Below are 24,452 nucleotides of genomic sequence, written 5' to 3'. Positions count from 1 at the left end.
CTGCCTATCTAGAGATGTCAGTCTATGATCGAGGAACTATCTAATTTAAATTGAATGTTCTATTTTGAACACTGTAGAACACTGATTGGAACATGATTTGGACCACTAACCTGCGGTTTAGCAGTACTTTGGCTCTGAATTTGGCAAATTGTGAGGAATCATGCTCCGATCGTGCATGTACATTGCGCACAGAGGAACAGGGTAATGTTTTTTACTATCTGCGTGTGTGGCGGTCAAACAAAATTTATAATCATTGCAAACAGGAAACTTACTGTTTTTAAGGATGTCATAAAGGACACAAACAACATGCATGAATAACTAATGTAACGTGTTAAGTAAGGTGGCATATAAGACGGCCCATAAACGGCGGGAAACTTCCCCCAAATTTTTTTTTCTACAGCCTTTAAAACCTTTATTTTATTTAAGTTGAAATATATACTTGAACACTATAGAACACAAATTGCCTTCTTGGTACTTTCAAAAACCTCCACTTTAGCAGTACTTGAACAAAACATTATGCCATTTTAGATAATGGTGTGTTGTGAGAAGACAACGCCAATACCTCGATGTGTGAGAGAGCGTCGTCCTCCGAATTCGTGATTCGATTGATGTGCCTGATGTTGGTGGTGATTTGTGAGACATAACTGAGTTGGCGAAGTTTGCAAGGATAGTGAGAATCCGAATGGGTGGATAGAGCAAAAGTCAAAGGTTTGTGGTCAGTCAGGACAGTCAATTGTCTGGCCTCTAAGAAGTGGTGGAACTGCTTGATGGCAAGGTATTATATGTACACAGCGAGTAATTCCCGATTGAAGGTGCTGTACTTGCGCTCTATTGATTTCAGTGTTTTAGAGAAGGACAGTGGACGTCAGTTGGGTTCGATGAACTGGTGAAGGGCCACACCCACTGCGATCTCAGATGCGTTTACCATCAAGCTTGTTGGTGCCTCTGGATTCAGATTAATCAGGAGTAAGGCATTGGTCAGTGTGTCTTTGATGGTGTGGAAGGCTGACAATGTTGGCTCCGACCATCGGAACACCAGTGTGCTTACCAGTTGCGAGTGACTCATTCTGCGGCTGCGGTGTTGTGGCTGTGTTTGGAATAAATTGATGGTAAAACCCTTGCAGTTTGCATTCTGTTCTTGCATATGGCAGCTTGGCTGCTGGGTAGCTATCATTTCTTGGAAGCGTGGCTTTGCTTCTGATGCTGTGCCCCTCTACCAATACACTGGTACTCATTTCACTGACCTCGAAAGGATGACAGGTTGATTCAACCCCACCTGGTGTTAATTCAGCAGCCAATGGGGCTCAATCTCAGGACCCTCGGATCCTAAACCAGCCGCCCTCACCGCTAAGGCAACGCCAGGCTTGCAGTTTGCATTGAGATAAAGCGAACGAGAAATCCTTAATCCTCGAGCGGACGGATGCCTGAGCCATTAACAAAGTGGCTGAGGAAATTCAACTCCAGAACGCCGAATGTGCACTTTGAAGGACTTGAGCATCGTCATCAATCCTACAAACGGGTGATGAGACATCGGTGTTCTTGACGTTTTTCTACGAGTGTACTGCCTCCCTACTTTCGTAACAATCTCTATTTTCTGCTTCCAGCCCAAGGTATACCGAAGAAGATGTTGTGACTTACGTGGTGGAAGTGTTTGAAGCCCTCGATTACCTGCATGGGCAGCGAGTACTTCATCTGGACATCAGGTGACAGTTTATTTGTGGCTCAGATTTGATTGAGGAAATTGTGGTTTGAAATGAATTGATTGCAATGAACATGCTCTGCCCTAAAATACAAGAAGAAAGCAAAACTGTCCATTTTCTTACTTGTTGAAACCTGAAAACAATTGAATAAAAGTGCAAGGAAAAACTGCTGACATCATTGCATGACATCATCATCACAGGTCAGAGAACATCATCATTTCAGACAAGCGGCATGTAAAACTGATAGACTTGGGGAGTGCGCACTTCTTTGATCCAAATGATTTACAACCACTTCCAAGTCCAACCACATCATTGGAATGCATGGGTAAGAGAATGGTTGGTATGGTTGCCTTGGTTTTTCGAATTCACAAAAACCTGCTGTTGTTCCTGTTGATATATGTCTTTTGATGATATACCATCAACAGACCGAACATACATTCTTGTCTATCTGCAGTAATTCGTTTCTCCTGGGATTGTGTCCCCATTTTTATACTCATTGCAGCCCCAGAAATGATCACTGCCGGACCTGTCGGACCTGCTGCTGACACGTGGGCTGTCGGAGTACTCACATTCACTCTGTAAGTCCCTGTTTCACATTGTCTCTGGCCAGTCCTTTGTTTGTTGTTATTCTATTTCTCATCACTTTGGCAAAATTGGAGAGCCAGGAAAGTTGAGACCTTTATTATTATTATTATTATTATTATTATTATTATTATTATTGTCATTATTTTTATGGTATACTTTGTCGAGGCTCGTGTGAGAGCTAACACACAACGCACAGCAAGGGAGGCATGAGACAAGAGGGGCGGGGGTGGGAAGGACAAAACAGTGGGGAACAGACATTAGGAGATCTGTGGAAGGGAGAGGGATGGGGAGGGGAACATGGGGAGTAGAAGATGGACATTACAGGGACTTTCAGGAAGGAAAGCAGGGAATTTGAAGGAGGTGGGCTTTGGGTGGATTATCGGGGATAGAAAAGATCAAGTATTTGGATGGGGGATGATAAGAGGTGGTGGTGAACAGCTGTTTTGAAGGCCTGCAGGGAAGAATGGAATTGAACAGAGTGTGGGAGTTTATTCCAAAGGTGGGAAAAAAGAGGAATGAAAGAGTGAAGATGAGCAGTGATTTGTGATTTTGGTAGTTTTCCCAGAAGGGGGTTGTTGGCGGACCTTGAGCGCCCTGCGGAAATGTGGTGGGGACAAATTACAGACAGAGCAGGGAGGGGGGAGACTGAAGAGGAGACGGTAGAAGACGGAAAGACCACCGACCTGCCTGCGGTGAGAGAGTGAGAGGCCCAAAGACTCCGCCTCATTGCGGGAGATGCTAATGATCCGAAATGCCTTGGTTTCCACAGCGTGAAGCCGAGAAAGGTTGGAGGCAGGAGCACCAGCCCAGAGTGGAGAGCAGTACTCCATCAGGCTGCGGACGAAAGCTTTGTAAGTGGACAGGAGCTCAGTTGGGCTGAGGAAGGACTTTGCACTACAGAGGATTCCCAGTTGACAGAGACTGGCTTTGGAGGCGAGGTTGGAAATGTGGCTTTCCCAGGAAAGATCATTTTCATCACATTTTCAACAAACCTTTGTTATAGGGATATGGAGAAGACGAAATAATTGGGTCAAAATGTCAAAGGGCAAAGTCCTTATTTAGCCCGTCCACCGCCGCACAGTGCGAGAATGCCGGGTTTTGTAAACGTTTCTGTGTTTCTTAATTTGTTTACAATTTGAGCTTCAGGGTGTCTGTCGAAGGCTCTCGACCATAACGTTTTACCTTTCCACCTTTATCATCAGAATTTCAACAAACCTTTATTGTTAGAATATGGAGAACACAATTTAATAAAATAAGAAAATTTAACTTGTTTTCATCAAGTTTAGTTCAAGTACAAAGTGGTCGAGCTTTGCATTTTGAGATGCTTTCTAGTCCTCATGCAAATATGACGCTCCCAATCAGGAATTACCGCCAATTATCTGGCACCATCCAGAGAATGCTTGGAACTTGGAACCCACATAAAATGTTGCTGTGGACATCCTCGATGTTTCCTTAAATTACCACGACAAAACTAATTCTCTGAGCATAAATCTCTAGGGCGATGAGCTCGGACAGATTGCTTGTGGGGTGTTGAGCCAAGATGGGCTTCATGAGAGGTGATAAGCTATGTCATGTCATGTAACTCACTGTGAATGCAATCCTTACTTTTGAACTAATAAATGTTGACGTAGTAATGTTGATATTAAACGAGATTTATACCATGGAACATAAGGAACATTGATGCCGAGGAGGTTTTTGGTCCATAATGCCGACACTATATCAACACTACATGAATTCAATCTACCCATTTATCAACTTAATTTCTCTGGAGGTAGGAGCGGGGGAGGAGGATTGGGGAGGAGAACAGTTGGGCAGGCACAGGGACATCATCATGCAGGGTGATATATATATTGTTACAGGTGTGCCCGCTAGGTCCCAAGGGGTTACTCGGACCTGCTTTCCGACCTTTGACCGTGAAGCCGATGAGCTACAGATAACTCTGTGGCTTGACGGGTTGCTAAGCATTCATTTAGGTAGGGTCGTTGGGTTCAATTCCCACATTGCCTTCCCGACAAATTAATCCCCCCCCCCCCAGATCAGGAACCGTGCTCTCGCCGCCAAACTCCTAAGGTTCAAGAAAGGCCGAGCGGAACCCTACTGTATTTACAAGCAATGCAGTGTCACAAAAGATAGTCTTACCCTGATACACGCAAGCCCCTTAGACAGTCACCTTATGAAACTGCAGACATAGGAGCCTCATTCACTCCAGGGAATTAGACAAGTCAGGGTGATAGAGAGAGATTAAGAAGGTGGGGCTCCTTGGTGATGCCTTACTCACCGGATGTAAGCACTGAAGTGACAGTCTTGGAAAATAATCTGTGATGAAGAAGAAGAACAAGAAGAAGAAGAAGAGGAGGATTTTGATCGTGGTGAAAAAGGAGAACACGTGGAGTACTCCTGACTGAGAAGTAAGGAAAGTGAAGCATTTTATATGCTTTGAATGGAATAAGGAAAAAGCGTTTGCATACAGTGAAGATTTAATGAAGATTCAATTTGTTGATATTGAAAAAAGGGAGAGATAAAGAATGAGGAACAGGAAGGAAGTGCAGGAAAAAAAAAAGCAGAAGGAGATCATGTTGGAGTGAAAAATTGTTTTTTGGAGGGGTCTTTTTAATGAGGAGTGGAAATAGGATAACGTTGAAGAGGTAGAACGTACAATATTTGGGAAGGAAGAAATTGAACGAGAAACACAACGTCAAAGAGATATTTTGTACAGCAGCTATCTGAGGAGTAGGCCTTGCATGACGCGAAAAATATATTTCACAATACAGCACACACAAGGTACGATTTAACATGGAAAATTGGATGAAAACACAGACAGTAACACAGGGAAGAAAATATAACCAAAGAACACGATGGATCCAGTTCGGCAAACTTAGCTCTGATGAGGTGGAAGTGGCAGCCGCAGATACAATCACACGTGCAAAAATGCCCCTATTTCCCAAGGATCACCGAGTAAAAGATGAACCTGGCAGTGAAATGCACGCAAAATGTAAAAACAGCTCCGCAAAGCGGGCGTAACCCCTTAGCCCATGCATTGTAACAGGAAGCAGTGATATCACGGTGATGCAGTCAGTTAGAGCATGTTGGACATCATATCGAAAATCAATCAGACTTCAAGATGGCTACCGTGGCGGCTAGTGAAAATCGCAGCGCGCCCATTTTCGAAAGGAACCTTCCTCTACTCAACCCCAACATACCCCGTAAAAATGGATTTAATCGGACAAGGCGTTGTCCTTGAAATCGACGGAAACTTATTTCAAGATGGCTGCCATGGAGGCCATATTGAAAATCGCAGCGCGCCCATTTTCGAAAGGAACCTTCCTCTACTCAACCCCAAAATACCCTGCAAAAATGGATTTAATCGGACAAGGTGTTCTCCTCGAAATTGACGGAAACCAAAAGTTGACAGACGCTCGGACAGACGCCCGGACGGACGCCCGGACGCCTGCCCGGACGCCTGCCCGGACAACGCCTGTGACGACAATACCCCTTTTTCAGCCCAATTCAGGCTGAGGGGTAAAAAGGCAGGAAGATGCTTTTTATAGTTAAAATGGCTTATTGCACTCGGTGTACAAAACATTAGGAGCACCTTCCTAATATTGAGTTGCACCCCCCTTTGCCCTCAGAACAGCCTCCATTCGTCAGAGCATGGACTCCACAAGGTGTCGAAAGCGTTCCACAGGGATGTTGGCCCAGTTGACTCCAACGCTTCCCACAATTGTGTCAAGTTAGCTGGTAGTGGATCTCCACTCCGAATAACTCGTTCCATCTCATCCCACAGATGCTCAATTGGATTGGGATCTGGAAACTGGGCAGGCCGCTGCAGTAAGTTGAATTCACTGTCATGTTCGTGGAACCATTCCTGGACAATCCTAGCCTTGTTTGTGCCATGGGACATCATCCTGCTGAAGAGAAATCCATTTGCAGATGGATACACTGCTGCCATGAAGGGACGCACCCGATTGGCAATGATGTTCAGATATCCTGTGGCATTCAAACGCTGCTCCATTTTTACCAAGGGTCCAATGTGTGCCATGAAAACACACCATCACACCATCACACCAACACCACCGGCCTGAAATGTTGACACATGGCATGATGGATGCACGTACTCATTTTCTCCATACCCTAGTCCTCCCATCAGCATGAAACAGCAGGAACCAGGATTCATCAGACCAGGCAATGCTTTTCCAACCCTCCAGTGTTCAGTGTATTCGTTCCTTAACCCACTGCAACCGCAGGTTATTGTTTTTTTTGGTGAAAGAAGTGGAACTCCATATGGTCGTCGGATGACATACCCCATTCATGTCAAGCTACAACAAGTTGTGCATTCTTTTACGGGTCTTTCAGCACCAATGTTGTACTGGACTGTCAGTTGACTAACTATAGCCTGTCTGGTTCTCTGCACAATTTGCGTCAGCCTCCTTTGGCCTCTTTCATCAATGAGCCACTTTTGACCATTGGCCTGCTGTGGGCTGGATGTCCTTTGGGTGGTGGACGATTATTGAAACACACGGGAAACTGTTGAGGGTGAAAAACCCAGCAGCGTTGCAGTGCTTGACACACTCAAAGCACCTACTACGGTCCCCCGTTCAAAGGCACTTACATTTTTTGTCTTGCCCATTCACCCTCTGAATGGCACACATACACAATCCATGTCTCCATTGTCTCAATGCTGAAAAATGCTTCTTTAACTTGTCTTCTCCCCTTCATCGACACAGGTTGAAGTGGATTTAACAGGTGCAATAAATAAGGGATCATAGCTTTCACCTGGATTCACCTGATCAGTCCATTTCATGGAAAGAACAGATGTTCCTAATGTTTTGTACACTGAGTGTATTCAAGAAATACCGTGATAAGGGTTGACAAGATGCTAAAATATGATGGAATGAACCAAGCGGTCGACAGACATGAATAGGGATGGTGGGACACACAAACTTATGTACAGAGAAATAAATCAAAGTCTAACTCCCAAATTGCACCAATTGTCAGGCTTACAAAACAAAGGGGCAGGCGAGGATTGAGGCATGCACGAAGCTGGTGGTGTGCAGGTCACTGGCACACAGGGCTAGTGCGGCAGAGGACCAGCATGGTGGCAAGAGTGATGCGGTGGTGAAGAGGGATTGTGAGAATATGGCATCCAAGCAGAGGTAAAGTGAGAGATGTTGATCTCCCAGTTGCAGCGTGGCCACGGCCCTTGTGAACTTTGCGACCGCCCTCAAGCACGGCGAGTCCATGTTATTGGGCACCCGGTGCTTGTGGGTGGGGCCATATTCCGGTCTGTCCCGCCCTATGGGTGCAGTGGATTATGTGTTAGGTGGTACCACAGGGCGGGATGGCCACTGAACAAAAGTGTTCCGCCTTCCTCCACGACTCTTTCGCCCATCCCATTGACCAAACAGTTTGTGATGTCCATAGGAAGTGCAAAGCGCTTTTTCATATTCACAAGTCTTAAATACCACTCGTCCTCACCTGGTCTCGCGTTAAAACTGGAGGTTTTACACGGGACAACCTTACTCTATAGTCTATACAGTCTTAAAGTTACTCACTGCCTCCTCAGTGCACGTTTTACAATGCGACATACTGCTCGACAAATAGCTGTTACAAGAGGAATCTAATCTATGTGACTGCAAGGTCCAAGCAATTATTATGACAACCTACCGATGGATCCTCTCCTCTGACCTTTGACGTAACACTATGTTTTGTTGTAACTCTCAAGTCCTTATAATGCAAAACATATTGTTTGACCGACCACAAGCCTTTTTACTCATTGTATATTTGTCTTGTTGGCTGTTGGGGTTGGGAAATGGAATGAAGCAGACACTTTCTATTCTCTCTGACTAATGACTGTGTCCATGTTACATTTCCCATAAATGCTTCCCCATCATAATACTGTTTTCTTCTGCCTCAGCGGAATGCTGTGAGTCCTGACACAGGCATTACATGTCCCACGATTGGGCATAAATATGTTGCTTGTACACATGAGTTAAGAAGGCTCTTAGATGTATGAAGTGAATTTAGTGCAAGCTTGATGGACCTAATGGCTTCCTCCTGCATTGACGTTTATTGTATTTCCTTGTATTTGAAGTTCGTTGTGAGTGATTGTATTGTTATAGATCGGGCCGTGGCGGGATTCGCACCCCACTCTTGACAGCCAAATGTTGAAGATTCGGCGTCACTTAACAGCACCGCCGTCTCAGGGGTTATAACGCCGGCTGGTTCGGCACAGGTCTCGGGTTACGCGCCTCAGATCACGATACGAAAGTACACCTTTGCCATGCCAGTTGGGGAAATAGACCCCGGTTACAGACTGGATTTGGCAGAGACCGAGCGAAGTCTGCCAGTCCGTAGCCCGTTTTGGTTTTAAATGCAAATCGAGCGAATTGTTCCTCAGCACGGCACGAATAAACTCAAGACGGCAACTTTCATATGAATCAGCCAGATTTATTGGGGACACATCGGGGAACACGACACAAGCAAAATATTCACGAATTTTATAATTAATCTATAACCCGCTCTAAACTAGGGAGCTACGGATTACGGGTTTCGAAGGGAATCCGAGCGAGATAAACCTTAGACAACATGCAGACAAGACACAGAGTACTTGGTGATGCCTCATGGACGAGGGGAAAGTGTCAAAGGCACGAATGCTGCTCGTGACAAGCCGATGTCAACGGATTCGAGCACCAGCTCGAGCATGCAGCGTGGCAAAATGGCGCTTGTACTCCTTCTCCCGGCACCGCTTGCGCACCAGCGTCAGCGCGTTCAGCCCCCGTAAGGTCGACGGCACAAGAGCGAAAGATCCACGGTGTGCTCCAGCTGGCTTTTCACAAGGTCCAGCATACAAATCCAGGCTTGGCCTGCTCACCAGATTAGGCCAAATCGGGGTGTTGGGCTCCGCAGGCGGATCGACGGGATGGAAAGTCGTGTCGAGCCGTGCCGTGTGTAGGGACAGTCAGAGGCGGATGAACCTGTCGACCTGTCAGAGGCGGATGAACACTGGACTCCGGATGAACCTGTCGACCTGTCAGAGGCGGATGAACCTGTCGACCTGTCAGAGGCGGATGAGCACTTGACTCCGGATGAACCTGTCGATCACCTCCTCATAAAAGTCGATCGCCGACTCCCCTCATGCAGTTCCTCCTGCCTTCCTGGGGCTCACTCTTCTCACGAAAGCCGATCCCAGACTCACCAAGCAGCCAGTTTCTTTTTACAGCCGATCGCAGACTCCCACTAGCCGTTTCTCATCCAGCAGAAGGCAGACTGACCTCATCTAGTTCCTCTTGCCTTTCGGGGCAGCCTTTTCATGAAAGCCGATCGGAAAAACCCTCATGCAGTTCCTCTTACTGCCAATCGCTCGACTGACACCAGGCAGTTACTCTCTTGCCTTCCCGGCGCTCGCTCTCTCGACACTCCCCTGGGGACCCGTGATTGGTCAATCGCTTGAGATTGCAGCTGCCCTCCACCAATCGGCTGCTGACACGTCTCGCCGACCGACACTCTTAGAGCGCTGGGCGGGGCTAGTTCAGAGAGGGGAAAGAAAAATAAGCAAGAGGCGCCTCCCGGTCCACCACCACTGTATGAACACTTGACAGCCGGCTACACCTCCCGACACAAATGTAACGTCCAATTACCGAACAACCTGACTAAACATGCATTTAAGGGGGAATCTGGGCTAATCCTATATTTAATAACATACCAAGGGCCATTTACGCAACAGTATGTCCAGTCTATCGAGATGTCTGATGTGGGTACAATCCATTGTGGAGTCAGACTTGATCAACTGCTGCCGTTATGATGCAGCGCCAGCACGTGTGCTTGCTGCCCTTTGGATGGGGATGTAAAGCTGACTGTGTTATCTGCATTGACACAGCTTGTACATGCTGATGATCCAATATCTTGTAAAATGAGCTAGCTATTGTGTGCTGGCACCTTGTCAAATTTCTCTACTTTTGATTCGCTGTATAATTACCACGACAGTATCTGCATTAGGTGGAAGTACTGGGACGTGATTATGGTAGAGGTATGATGATCCAAAAAAAAAACCTTTTGTCCTGTCCATGAAGTACTGAACCTTAAATGTGTTACATTGAATACATTCACTGCTCATACCTACATCTTCAGTAACAATAACTTTGTAAAATAATGCTCCTCTATTTCAGTCTGAGTGGCGATTCGCCATTCCTGGGTTCTTCCAATAAACAGACGGAAGAAAACATCCGTCGCTTCAGGGTGGACTTTGAGAAGTGCTATATCAACTCTTCTCCTGAAAGCAAGATGTTCTTGAAAAGTTTGTTGTCTCCTGTGCCACAGTAAGTCAAAAAGCACATCTTTCAATCACAATAGCCTGTGGTGCATCACATGAACTTTTTTTACTGTTACCTCCATCACCAAAGGTGGTAGGAGGTTATGTTTTCACAACTGTTGGGTCGCCGAAATAGGTGACCCTTATTGTCAGTAATTCTGTCTGTTTGTTTGAATGTTTGTTTGGATGTTTGTTCGTTTGTCACCAGCATAACTGGTAGTAAACGTGGGCCGATTTTGACCAAACTCGGGTGGTAGGTCCATCTTATGACCTCGTGCTTTGGAAATTGTGATGGTTGCTAGGGACGCTTTGGTTCCCTAGCAACAATCGAAAAACCTTCAAAATCGGTACCGTTCACGCGAAATCAATTCCGAAAGCCATTATCCCACGTAGGGTTATGAAATTTGGCATGAATGATCTACAGGTGATGCTCTGTCGAATATATTCCGATTTTTGTGAAATATGGAATACTTTACCCGCAACGCCCCCTACAATTAGGGTATGCGCGAAAATTGGCGAAAATTGAAGGCCCCCTAGCGACCAGGTGAGTGCATCGATACGAATGAAACTTTGCAGGTTCATGGTACTCAATGAGTACTACAAGTTTGCCTCAGGACATATTGACTGATTTCGCTTCGGTCAGGGGTCAAAGGTCAATTAGTGCAAAAATCGATAATATGCGAGAGCTGGAGGTGCCTTCGCACCAAATGCTACTCCTCCTATGGTTATGGTCGGATGGTCATGAAAATTCACACCAATCGTCTGGAATACATTGTGCACAAACTATGGAGCCGGATTTTCGATTTAGATCTTTGTTCACCCACAGCACCCCCTCGAACTTGGGGATTTCCGATTTCAAACCGCATTTTCGGTACTTTTCATTCAAATGGATACCGAGTAGTTATCAGAAGATGGAACTGGATGAGATTTGATATGCATAATCTTAAGGTGATTCCCTATCCGCTATATGACATCCATTTTGCTCGATATCTTATAGTTTCCATGCTTGGCGACCCATCGCTGCCTCCCGGCTTGTCTGTCTGTTTGTCTGTTTGTGTGCAGGATATCACAAGAAGTTGTGGACGGATCCCGATGAAATTTTTTGGACAGGTTAGGTGTGTGACAAGGACGAACTGATTAGATTTTGGTGATGATCTGGATCCGGATCCGACTACGAGAATTATTTAAGTGATTCTTCACCATTGAGAGATTGGGCCAAAAACGATAAATATCACGATATCTCAAAAAGTTGTGGACGGATTTGGATGAAATTTGGTGGACTTGTGTGTGTGTGTGTGACAAGGAAGAACTGATTAGATTTTGGTGACGATCTGGATCCGGATCCGACGACCAGAATTTTTTCAGTGATTCTTTACCATTGACCCATCCATCCATTGGGACCATACTCTGTGCAGAACGTTGGTGCTGCCTCAGCAGTCTCCTGGGCTATTGGACACAATCATGGACGGGTCACCACTCCGACACAGTATACCAGCAAGCTGGCACTCGTTTTGTCAACCTCGGAAGGATGACAGGCAGAGTCAAACCCACCTGGTATTAATTCAACAGCGAGTGTGATTTGAACTCAGGATCCTATGATCCCAAGCCCACCACCCTAACCATAAAGCCAACACCAGGCATACCATTGACCGATAGGGCCAAAAATGATATATAGCACAATATCCCGAAAATGTAATGGGCCCGATATGTTCTCGTGGATCAGGCATTGCGTGGCAGAGGTATGAGCTCTACCGAGTGCCCTTCTCGTTTTATGAATGCTATTGATTGTGCCTTGTCGAAGGAAAATGTTTAAGATAGAAATTGGGTCATACATATCGTGTAAGCACAATGGAAGGGGATTGGGGTGGCTTGTATAATTACCGAAGGCATTGAGAGGTGACTTGCGCTGTCTACCAAAAGTAACAGGACAACTATTTCTCATTCTGAGAAATGGCAACATGTGCATCTGGTTTAGGTAGTCTCAATTACCCAGTTTCTGAGCATCACATTCCCAAAGAAGGAGTTTATTCTAAATGGAGAAAACATTGACCCGTGGAGGTAGTGAAACGGCAGAGGGCAACAGGTTGACAGACTGGCAGTGGGGCAGAGAAGAACAGGCGGACAAAAATGCACAAACTTGTTACATGATGAAAAAGGTGTTAAGGGTGTTCCAATGAGGAATGATAACCATCCTAATCGTCTCCAAATGAACCGCAGGGATCATCATAGGTGACTACAGCCAACATGAACTCTGACCATCAATCTGTCAGACCAGCGGAAAAAATCGTTTGAAGAACGGAGAACCCGGCGATGAATTGCTTGATAGAATATACCTCACCTGTTCATCTCATAAATCTGCCATGATTTTGGGATTCCAATGGGATTGGTTAATATAACAGGCTGTAAAACAGTTATCCGTGGATTGCTTTTCTGTTAATCCGTTCGTATTCTACAAGTGTCCACCACTAGATGGTGTGTGAGAGGCACGTCCGAGTAGTGTATCAGTGAGAGCAACAATATGTTTGGCCTTCCTTTGAGGAGAGGTGGTCCAGATTATGTAAAACACTTATCTGCATAATATAAGCTCGAGAGGACATCATTGGCTGATGAAGTTTCCTTTCATATCCTATGGGTGCCTTTCAACTGCATTGAAAATCTGCCAGGAACAGCACCTCATCATGTTGCAGTGACGATACACCTAATTTGCGTTATCTTGCGAGAGAATATTGCGGTGAAAGAGACCAGTGGTCTAGCCTTCCATGGAATGGTCCGTGCAGAGAATCTCTCCGGGTCACGAACCCAAGGGGATACTGTTTCCGTGAAGGCTAATGTCGGTCGCCGGTAAAAACACAAACATTGGAGTTTATCAATGAACGATTTGAAAAGAGCATGTTTACCACTATGGGAAATGAAGTGCAGCTGATTTTTGTTGCAATAACCCTTTACCAGAGCAATGAAAGCCCATTTGCTCTGATGAAGGGCGGACACTTGAAACATCACTCGCACCTTATTTCCCATGGCGGTAAACATACTTGTACCGTATGAATACTTCGTTGATTAAATCTATTGTTGCTAAATGAAAGATACATGAGTGGAATATTTTACCTCCAAAGGTAAGTGGAGATAGGACAGCAAAGCCTTGACATCCTATCTCTCGGATGGCTCGCCGTATGATACAGTGAGTCTTGCTGCCGCTGCTACTGCTTCAGAACAGCTTTGACCGAATCACCGGTCAAACACAGACGAACAGACCTGTAGTTTTGAAGATCTGTTTGTGTACCATGTTTGTGTATTGCAGTGATGTTGGCAAAAAAAAAGAAGAATAAAAAAACGTGAGGCACACAGCAGAGTTTGCCCCGCACATTACCAGAGGTCGTAGTGAGCTTTCTTGTGAACCATCAGTAACTTTTGTTGAAATTAAACCACGTGCACTTCAATCCCTTGTCAAGCTATTGGTTGGACTTTTTGAGTTTTCCTGTTAAAGTAATGAACACTTTCATGTTCATTGTAATGGGACTTTTGGTGTCTGGTATTTTTGTACAAAAACTTAAATGCTTCCATGTCAATGTTAAATGCATCGAGCTTTAAAGACTCAGCTTTGACTAAGACGATGGATGATTTAGTACAACCGAAGCTTGAGGAAAGCACGCCAACCGTTTGCTTCCACAGGGAGCGGCCTTCAACAAAAGCTTGTCTCAAACTGCCGTGGTTGCAAGAAACAGATGTGTCCCACCTACGCCGAGCAAGCCATTCATTTCCAACGTGGAAGCTGCAGCAATACCTGCAGGGTGCGACGCGCCACCGCCTGGAAAGCGCAACAAGGCATCGCGTCCTGCTACGGAGCAGTTCAACATTAAAGTGAAACTCCGCGTGACATTATGTTCTTCCTTCTGAGCAATGGCACTCGACGTTGTAGTGCTGAATGAATGCCATCACAAATGTGCTTCCATGAGCCTTGTCTCTCATAAGCGGTTAATTCCGTGTACGCCGGAGTCTCAAAAGCCATTTCACATGTTGTGAAATGACCTCACAAAATGCGTTCTGCTATTCGCCAGTGATTTGTAGGTCGTTCCTGAGATGTTGTCCATTTGTTTTTTTGCTTCATCGTTACTGATGCTGTACAACCCTCCCCCGTTCCAGGCATTCGTAGCAAAATAAGTTTTTGTTTTTATCTGGGACTTATCGAGCATGTTGCATTTGAAATTTATTTGGTAATCCGAATCATCATGCCTGGAGTGCAAAACTGGGGGAGTTTGTTTTTTGCATTGACGTTAAAAAATATGCCAAAAGTAGAATTCTGGATAAATAGGAAAAGCAAAATAACAAACATCTGAAACAACCAAAATAGATACAGCTCCAACAGCATGCTACCTGTACAGGTAGCAACCGCTTGAGTGCAGAGTGTACGTGAAGCACACGCCGTATTTGCAAGGAATCATATCTTCCAAACCTCCACATCGACATCTCATGTGATACCTGTTCCCCCATTCTTAATCATCACCTGTTATCGTTTAGTATGCTGAGATAAGTAGCACAATCTATGGGCAACATTGAATCTCTCGTGTCTCAAATGCGTTTTTGAATTGTCATCGTCATCGTCATCGTCATCGTGGTGTAAATGGATAGTTGTGACGTCCGAATTTTTTTTCTTTTAGTTGTTGCACTGCACCTTCTATTTGTTTTTAAACACCTTTGAGGACTTTGTTAAATTTTATAGCATTGATTTCATCACTTGTGCACGCTGAAGGTAGGAGAGTGTTCTCTCCGCTTGGCCTGGTGTTCTCGGAGTGTTTGAACTCATCTTTGATCAACTTAATTCTAATTCATAAATAAAAATTTGTTTCTCACCTCACCAGTTTAATATTAGATACAGTGGCGGAGGAAAAGCACAGTGCAGTGGGGCAACACGCCCACACCCTCCCCACGTATACGCTCCTCAGTCCTCGGTCCAGGTTGTACGTTCAGTATCCTGAACATCCTCACCAGAGGGCTGGCTGATGGGACAGCAAGCAATTTCAAATGGAAATATTCATGACACTCAACAAAGATACCGAGAACGATGTACTCGGGGGAGAGGTGCGAGGTATATCTATCTTCTTGCCCCACCTTACTGTAATAATATATTGGGTCGAAGAGATGAAAGATTTGTCATCTTCTCATTTCAGTTTTTCCTCGTGCATAAGCGCTTTCATTTTGAATCTTTAAAATAATGTTTTTTTTTTTAGCAAAACAATTGTAAATTAATCATTCACAAAAAAGAAGCCATGCTATCTCTAGTGCAGCTTTTCCCAAATTTGAGCATTTTCAACAAAACACAAGGCAAATCGGAGCTTCTGCCTCTTAGCTTATTGCTTTTCGAATAGATGTCGTTCACAGGGGTTGGGTTTTAGAATCAAGACATTTGGAAGCAAATTTATCCAAATGCATTCAGTGAGCATGTAAGTTTTGCATGTCCAAAAGTTGAAGGAATTTACAAACTTTGTGACGTTTTTGTGTTTTTCTTTATCTCTTGCAAATATAAAGAGAAGCCAAAGAACAGATTTTCAAGTACGGCATTCACAAATGACTTCTCTGACTGTGATTTCTTCATATTTTGTTTTTATTTTGAACAAGTTACTCATTTGAACAGTTGGCGATACAGGACATTTATCCCGTGCTAAATGTTAGATGGTACTTAAATAACTAGAGCAGGGTGAAGTTTCCAAATGAACATTTTGACTGCAAATCAAGAATGTCACTTGTCCTACGATGTAGCCTGCCCGCGATTGTCAACATTTGTTATCGTGCAATACGCATAAATGGTGTACCTCGTCACCCACCGAATCACTTATAATCTCGTCGAACTTGAGCTACACATATATGTTTAGCTTTGCACTGTTATTGTTGTTTCAGCAATAACTTTTTTTCCCCACTTTTATTCCTCACCGATGTACAGGTTGTGATGGTTGACAGTAAGCCATAAATAAAAGTAAAAATTTTAATCGAAGTGCTTCCAAACATGGCTTGGGTTTTGAGGATTCTTGCCTCCTTGACTGTGGTAAAGTCACTTTATGCAGCTACCCACCCACCCAGGCAGGCAGGCATAGCACAGAACTTTTGAAAACTTTTATGAGTTAATTATTTTGAAAACGATGAGTTGCATTGATGTTAAAAAGAAAATGAATTAAACCCATGCTAAAAATATATATTTAATTTATTATCAAACCATTATTTGATGGTTCTCATAGAAATGGCGTTAACATGATCTAGATGACAAAATGATATCATTTGCACTTTGCTGTGGACTTGCTTTAAGTCCGTAAGAAAGAACAGACGTTAAAACTTTTAAAATGTGTTCAAAGCACTATATCAGTTTGGAATACACACACACACACACACACACACACACACACACACACACACACACACACACACACACACACACACACACACACACACACACACACACACACACACACACACACACACACACACACCTTTGAACACATTGAAAAATGAATTTAAGTGATCATGATCGTCATGTTTTGAGTATAAAAATATTTCGTGTATATCATTCGAGCAATGTTTTCTGAATCGGCAGTTTTGACGAACGGCGTTTGTACGTGTTATCAAATGGAATATCGATCGGTTTCACTGGAATGGAGTTTGCAGAGCAATGCGAGATTTTACCCCTTAAGTTCATTGGCTGTGCATGGGTTAGTTCAGCTCAGAAAAAATTCCTTAAAACTTGTTTTTTTTTTAAGCCAAGTTAAAATTATGAATTATATTTAAAAAAAAAAACAAAAAAAAACATGACAATTTCCATTAAAGTTTTTATTTATTTATTTTTGAGCTGCAAATCATTTGCTTGCTTCATTTGCATAACAAACATGCCGTTGAGTATGTCGAAAACAGCTTTTATTTCATTCGAAAAGAATCATGAGGCTTTACGTAAAACCGACACTTTTTGGGAAATCTCAGAAAATTATTGCAATGACTTGTATCATGTGTCAATGTGTGTTTAACAACAGTGGAAAGGTTTTGGTGCTGAAAAGTGAACTATTCTGCCAAGAACAGCATTTGGTTTCTAAGTTACGTGATAGGTTTCACCGAGCTCTCTCGTATGTCCGATCCGGTTGAAATTGTTTCATCTTGGTTCAGCCCCAAATCAATGGGAAACGAAAACGTTTGATCATTTCATGCAGGAAGTGAATACAACGACCCACTGGAGTAGGTGTGTATCTCAAGGTTTGGTTTCTTTCGTTTTGGGTTTGATCAAATCTCCCACCATTATCCCATTGCATCCGGCCTATCGTAGTTCAAAAAATGATGAACAAGAAACCTGCATTTTGATGTGTCATGTTCAACTTGATTTTGTTTCTCCTTACCAATTTGTGACCAATTTCTCTCCTTACAAATTTGTTCTCCTTACCAACAATAACAGTTACCAATTTGTCCATCTTTTACTGAATCACCTTTAATCTTTACATAATCCAGATTTAAATGTACTGTACTTGTAAAATCTTGTCTGGCCAACATGGTGGCCTGCAAATCTTTCCATCGGTGGTGTATTGATGTTAAATGAGGATTTGCCATCGGTAGTGCGAAGGGAAGGGGAACAGGTCATGAGTGGGAGAAATATAAACCAGAAAAAGGAACGAAATGGTTGATAACTTTTCTTTTTTCTTTCCTTCATTTCATAAATCTGTATGAAAGAAATAGTCTACCGGCTGTAACAGATCCAAATAATTTTATTTTGTTCAAAATGGGCCTAACGATAGACTGAAATAAACAAAACACGATGTCCATGTATCCACACTCAATGTGTTTCTATAACATGCCTTGTCCATCTTGTTATACTTGGCCTATGCATAATTTAATGTTTTACATGATGTCTTGGGATCTCTTTTAAACGACTTCTGAGCAACACCTTATTTTATTTCTAAGTGATCATTAAACACCTTTGTCAATCCTTCTGGGCGTCTGAAATCTTTTATTTCAATTTATTTTTCAGCAGCAAGCATCTTGAGAAACCCACAGACACTTCAACAAGTAAACGGACATTGGGACCATCACATTTCTAGTGTATCCACATAGCATTATCAATTTACTTAATTGTATACTTCATTTCACTTCCATGTGTCATGAGGCCTGGTATTGGCTTAACGGTTAAGGTGGCTGGCTTAAGATCTTAGGGTCTTATGTTTGAGCCCCCCAATTGTACCATTGAATTAATACCAGATGGGGTTTACTCAGCTTGTCATCCTTCTGAGGTCAGCAAAACGAGTACCAGATTACTGGGATAATTGAGCCATAGGGGTATCCTGTGTCGGAGTAGCGACCCATCCAGGATTGTGCCCAATCGCCCAGGAGACTGCCTCAGCAGCGCCAACGCTCTGTACAGAGTATGGTCCCATTGGATTGGTCATGATAGCTCAGATGTTTGCACACTCGTCTTTGAGATCATCGAGCCAGGGTTCCAATCATCTAACCCAGTTATAAACTGTCATCCTGGTGTTTGGCATGCATGTTGAGGCATCGTTGTGTGTGCTGTTCATCAGATTGACGTTAAGCTGGAGGACCCATCTCCCAACACTGGGGGCATTAGTGAAAGTTAAATATCCCAGGGTGTCCTTCGTGAGGACGAGGTGAGCTATCGCCGGCAACCTGAACAAATTACAAATTCCTTCCACAGTTGAACGTCAAGCCTGACAAGCCAGTTCCAGGAACACTTTGGCCAGAATCATTTCTTCCCACCCCTCCACACCAGCTGACATAGCTGACATATTTATATTTATAAACATATATATCTTTTTTATTTTTTTATTTTGCTGCACAGTTGGACAACATGGAGTTGAGTAATCCATGGTTTTCTCACTGACATCAACACCATCATAATGTGGTGCGAGACACCTCAAACCTAAATTTGAAACCTCTGAGCTTTCCCACCGAGCAAAAATTAAATGATTACAAATTTGAAAATAAAAAAAAATCAGGTGAGTGGTTTTGTCCATTTGTCCATTTGTCCCCACAAAATAGGTATTTACTCTCTTATTGGAAAGTATACACACAATTTCGATGAAACTTGACTCTAACCTTCATCACCCGTGATGTACGAAAGTTTGTTCACGGCATCAAAAACTTCAGGGTCTAAAGAGGTCTGCGGGGGTTTGAGTGACTTACTCCTGATCCAGGTGAGCGTCAGGACAGGTGGTCCTGTTTCTCTTTCTACCCAGTCCAGGCCAAATTCTCACAGCTACGTTCTTCAATGCCTCGTCCTGCTGAGTCAGTATAAATGACTCTTTCAAGGATTTCTTTGTGGGGGGCATTGAAGATCACCCGAGAATTATACTTACCTTTTTGCTTGCCACCTTCCTTAGCACCCCTTCGATTGAGGGTGGAGGAGCACTACCACCGGGGGTGGAAAGGAAATATCATCAGGTTTCCATGTTATTGTTCAACGTGTCGCAAGGTTTGTGGACTCCGGGTTGTACTGTCAGTGACTGTTGAGTCAAACTTCATCACATCAAAGGATGTAACGAGAAGAAACATTTCTATTCAAGTCATCAGTCATTTCATAGCCTATGGCTGCTGGTTCCATCATTGTTGGGAACATGGTTGTGCCACTGATGCAGTGCCCTTTGTACAGATTAGGACAGGAATTTGTAATTTGTTCATGGTGCCAGTGACTGCTCACCCACTCTTTACGAAGGATATTTGCCGTCCATCAATGAATGCTGGCAGATGGGACACCCAGTTTAACGTCCAACCGAGGGACGGCACACACTACCTGTGAAACACCAGGATGACAGTTTACACTTGGGTCGGGATTGGGACTCAGGCTAGACAGCTTGGAGACAAATATGTGTACCTCTAGGACCTAGGCCATCCTGCTATCTTTTCCTGTTCAACAAAACATAGACCAATTACTGCACCGTAGTTCCAAGAAGGAAGCCAGACAAAACAATACACACACACACACACATATAACCATCGAGGTTTCAATCATTTTCATCCCGGAACCTCTCTAAACAGCAGATCCACATCGGTGGATTACTCAACATCAATGGACCTACAACTCGAAGTTGTATCCAGGCAGTCAGTCAACTCAGCAATGCACTACCCTTATTTAAACTTATTTAATTATAACTTTTATTTAAAGTATTACTCCATCTGACTAACTTGAATCATACATCACTTTATATGTGAATATATTGAGCAATAAACACGTTCCCTTGCAGACACGTCCATGACACAGTACCTCCATCTAACCATGGACAAGTGAATTTTGTCTCACATTTATATTTGAGAAGACAAAGTGAATTATTGGATCATATTGTTCCTGATTTATCACAAGTGCTTTGTTCTGTTTTGGTGACTTGGTGTCAATAATCTCCTTTGGGTGAAACCTCTTCCCCTTCTTTCTCCGTTCTTCATACACCATCTTGTTTTTATTCCTTTCTCTCTTCTATCATGTCTCACTTTTCTTAAAAGTATTTAAGCTTCCTCCTGGAGGATCGGGAGAACCTTATACCTGTTGCTGGGTTTGTTTGTGCAACTCGTGTCCTCAGTTTTTAATGATACCTTGGAGTTTCTTTGACCCCTTGGAGGACTAAACCACCATTGAGGCCTTTTACCTCCACGCCCAAAGGTGCACGGAGGTTATGTTTTCACCCGTGTCTACTTGTTTGTCTGTGAGCAGGACATCTCAAGTTTTGGACGGATTCAGACAAAAATTGGTGGATGAGTCGGGTCGGTGACGAGTACAAGGTGATTCGATTTTGGTTCAGGTGCAGTTCCAGATCGGGCCTGTCATTGGGGTATAACATGGTGGACCGAGTGTCCTGATGGTTCGCTCCTGTTTTTTTTCTTTCTGCCAATGTCCGAGCTGTACCTTTCAGAATGAAATTTCGCATCAACAATGGGATTATAAAGTTTGTGGGAGTGACATAATTTTGACCTTGACCTAATTTTAAGGTCATGACCTAATTATAGACACCACAACTTGACAGGTTTATCTGATCAGAACATGATTGCCCTCTCGGGATAGCACAGATTCGAGGAAGGTACATTCCTGCTCAATATACATCATCATCATCATCATTTCATACCCTTCCAAGTTAAAGGTCAAGGTCATGTGGTCATCATCTTCCCAGCACCTTCCAGGTTCGGTTTCGGCTGCAGGTCCTGGTGACGCGATCGTGACCACGATAGGACTTACAGAAAGACCGACGACTTCAAAAATAAAGCAGCAGTGTGGAAATTGCTCCATCGTCCCCGAACAAGGAACAGTACACACAATTGATGACACGAACATATTATATTCCCTTCTGTGAGAACATAGTAAACAGATGCGGCGAAACTTGAGGTCGTGGATGACTCGGAACACGTTTTGAAAGATTTGTGCAGTACAAAAGGGCCATGTCGGGATAGTTCGTAGCAGTGTCAAAAATAATTTCGCCGACGCCAAATTTCCATTTGTTCGTCTCCGTGAAGTTTTATAAATTAAGTGAGTATTTGTTTGGTGTTACTAGTTTGAACTCGTTTGTCGTGTTGAGACTCTGGAAATGCCTTTACATTTACATCAAGGAAGGAGAGTGATGAGAGTGATGGCGGCACACGTGCGAAAAGATTCCCAGTCGAGCACAACAACGCGCAAGCGGAACATTCGATCCTCAGAGGCTGGAGATGAGGTGAGGAAAATTGTGTGTTTGTTTGACTACGTGTGTGTTTGTGTATGTGTGGGTGTGTGTGTTTGAGTACGTGTGGCTGTGTGTACGTGTGTGGGTGTGTGTGTCTGTTTGAGTACGTGTGTGTGTGTGTACGTGTGTTTGAGTGTGTGGGTGTGTGTGTCTGTTTGAGTGGGTGTGTGTGTGTACGTGTGTGTGTACGTGTGTGGGTGTGTGTGTTTGTTTGAGTACGTGTGTGTGTGTGTGTGTGTGTGTGTGTGTGTGTGTTTGAGTACGTGTGTGTGTGTGTACGTGTGTGGGTGTGTGTGTCTGTTTGAGTACGTGTGTGTGTGTGTACGTGTGTTTGAGTGTGTGGGTGTGTGTGTCTGTTTGAGTGGGTGTGTGTGTTTGTGTACGTGTGTGTGTGTGTGTGTGTGTGTGTGTGTGTGTTTGTTTGACTACGTGTGTGTTTGTGTATGTGTGGGTGTGTGTGTTTGAGTACGTGTGGCTGTGTGTACGGGTGTGGGTGTGTGTGTCTGTTTGAGTACGTGTGTGTGTACGTGTGTGTGTACGTGTGTGGGTCTGTATGAGTACGTGTGTGTGTGTACGTGTGTGTGTACGTGTGTGGGAGTGTGTGTCTGTTTGAGTGGGTGTGTGTGTGTACGTGTGTGTGTACGTGTGTGGGTGTGTGTGTTTGTTTGAGTACGTGGGTGTGTGTGTCTGTTTGAGTACGTGTGTGTGTTTGAGTACGTGTGTGTGTGTGTGTGTGTGTGTGTGTGTGTGTGTGTGTGTGTGTGTGTGTGTGTGTGTGTGTTTGAGTACGTGTGTGTGTGTGTGTGTTTGAGTACGTGTGTGTGTGTGTGTTTGAGTACGTGTGTGTGTGTGTGTGTGTGTGTGTTTGAGTACGTGTGTGTGTGTGTGTGTGTGTTTGAGTACGTGTGTGTGTGTGTGTGTTTGAGTACGTGTGTGTGTGTGTGTGTGTGTCTGTTTGAGTACATGTGTGTGTGTGTGTTAGTACGTGTGCGTGTGTGTGTTAGTACGTGTGTGTGTGTTAGTACGTGTGTGTGTGTTAGTACGTATGTGTGTGTTAGTACGTGTGTGTGTATGTGTGTGTGTGTTTGAGTACGTGTGTGTGTATGTGTGTGTGTGTTTGAGTACGTGTGTGTGTGTGTGTGTGTGTGTGTTTGAGTACGTGTGTGTGTGTGTGTGTGTGTTTGAGTACGTGTGTGTGTGTGTGTTTGAGTACGTGTGTGTGGGTGTGTGTTTGAGTACGTGGGTGTGTGTGTCTGTTTGAGTGGGTGTGTGTGTGTACGTGTGTGTGTGTGTGTGTCTGTTTGAGTGTGTGTGTGTGTGTGTTTGAGTACGTGTGTGTGTGTGTGTGTGTGTTTGAGTGTGTGTCTGTTTGAGTGGGTGTGTGTGTCTGTTTGAGTGGGTGTGTGTGTCTGTTTGAGTGGGTGTGTGTGTCTGTTTGAGTGGGTGTGTGTGTGTACGTGTGTGGGTGTGTGTGTGTGTGTGTGTACGTGTGTGGGTGTGTGTGTGTGTGTACGTGTGTGGGTGTGTGTGTGTCTGTTTGAGTACATGTGTGTGTGTGTTTGAGTACGTGTGTTTGTGTGTGTGTGTGTGTGTGTGTGTGTGTGTGTGTGTTTGAGTGTTTGAGTACGTGTGTGTTTGAGTACGTGTGTGTTTGAGTACGTGTGTGTGTGTGTGTTTGACTACGTGTGTGTGTGTGTGTTTGAGTACGTGTGTGTGTGTGTTTGTGTGCGTGTTTGTGTACGTGTGTGTGTGTGTGTGTGTGTGCGTGTGCGTGTGTGCGTGTGTGTGTGTGTGTGTGTGTTTGAGTACGTGTGTGTGTGTGTGTTTGAGTACGTGTGTGGGTGTGTGTGTCTGTTTGTGCGTGTGTGGGTGTGTGTGTCTGTTTGAGTACGTGTGTGTGTGTGTGTTTGAGTACGTGTGTGTGTGTGTACGTCTTTGAGTACGTGTGTGTGTGTACGTCTGTGTGTGTGTGTGTGTTTGAGTACGTGTGTGTGTGTGTGTTTGAGTACGTGTGTGTGTGTGTGTTTGAGTACGTGTGTGTGTGTGTTTGAGTACGTGTGTGTGTGTGTGTGTGTGTGTGTTTGAGTACGTGTGTGTGTGTGTGTGTTTGAGTACGTGTGTGTGTGTGTGTGTGTGTGTGTGTGTGTGTGTGTGTGTGTGTTTGAGTGGGTGTGTGTG

General features: G+C 44.1%; 2 protein-coding genes across 4 annotated transcripts in view; both read left to right on the top strand.

Annotated features, from left to right (window-relative positions):
• Window positions 1-17,054, top strand: part of LOC147021521 (striated muscle-specific serine/threonine-protein kinase-like) — a 178,242-nt gene extending 161,188 nt beyond the window's left edge. For all 3 annotated transcript variants that reach the window (XM_085891534.1, XM_085891533.1, XM_085891532.1), the window contains 5 exons: window positions 1,605-1,703; window positions 1,901-2,025; window positions 2,203-2,278; window positions 10,451-10,600; window positions 14,263-17,054. In XM_085891534.1, coding sequence (XP_085747660.1) covers window positions 1,605-1,703; window positions 1,901-2,025; window positions 2,203-2,278; window positions 10,451-10,600; window positions 14,263-14,455 — 643 coding nt within the window. In that variant the 3' untranslated portion in view covers window positions 14,456-17,054. The remainder of the gene's footprint in view (window positions 1-1,604; window positions 1,704-1,900; window positions 2,026-2,202; window positions 2,279-10,450; window positions 10,601-14,262) is intronic.
• A 5,051-nt stretch (window positions 17,055-22,105) lies between these two features.
• Window positions 22,106-24,452, top strand: part of BOP1 (BOP1 ribosomal biogenesis factor) — a 169,841-nt gene continuing 167,494 nt past the window's right edge. Inside the window, exon 1 of the mRNA XM_085891535.1 lies at window positions 22,106-22,265. Within this exon, the coding sequence (XP_085747661.1) occupies window positions 22,140-22,265 (126 nt within the window). The 5' untranslated portion in view covers window positions 22,106-22,139. The remainder of the gene's footprint in view (window positions 22,266-24,452) is intronic.

The sequence above is a fragment of the Eptatretus burgeri genome, chromosome 8 (genome assembly GCF_056783735.1).
Source record: "Eptatretus burgeri isolate ZD-2024b chromosome 8, Ebu_testis_v1, whole genome shotgun sequence".
In the NCBI taxonomy this organism is placed as follows: Eukaryota; Metazoa; Chordata; class Myxini; order Myxiniformes; family Myxinidae; genus Eptatretus; species Eptatretus burgeri.
Note: the sequence above shows the minus strand (reverse complement) of the source record. Positions and strands in the feature narration are given on the sequence as shown.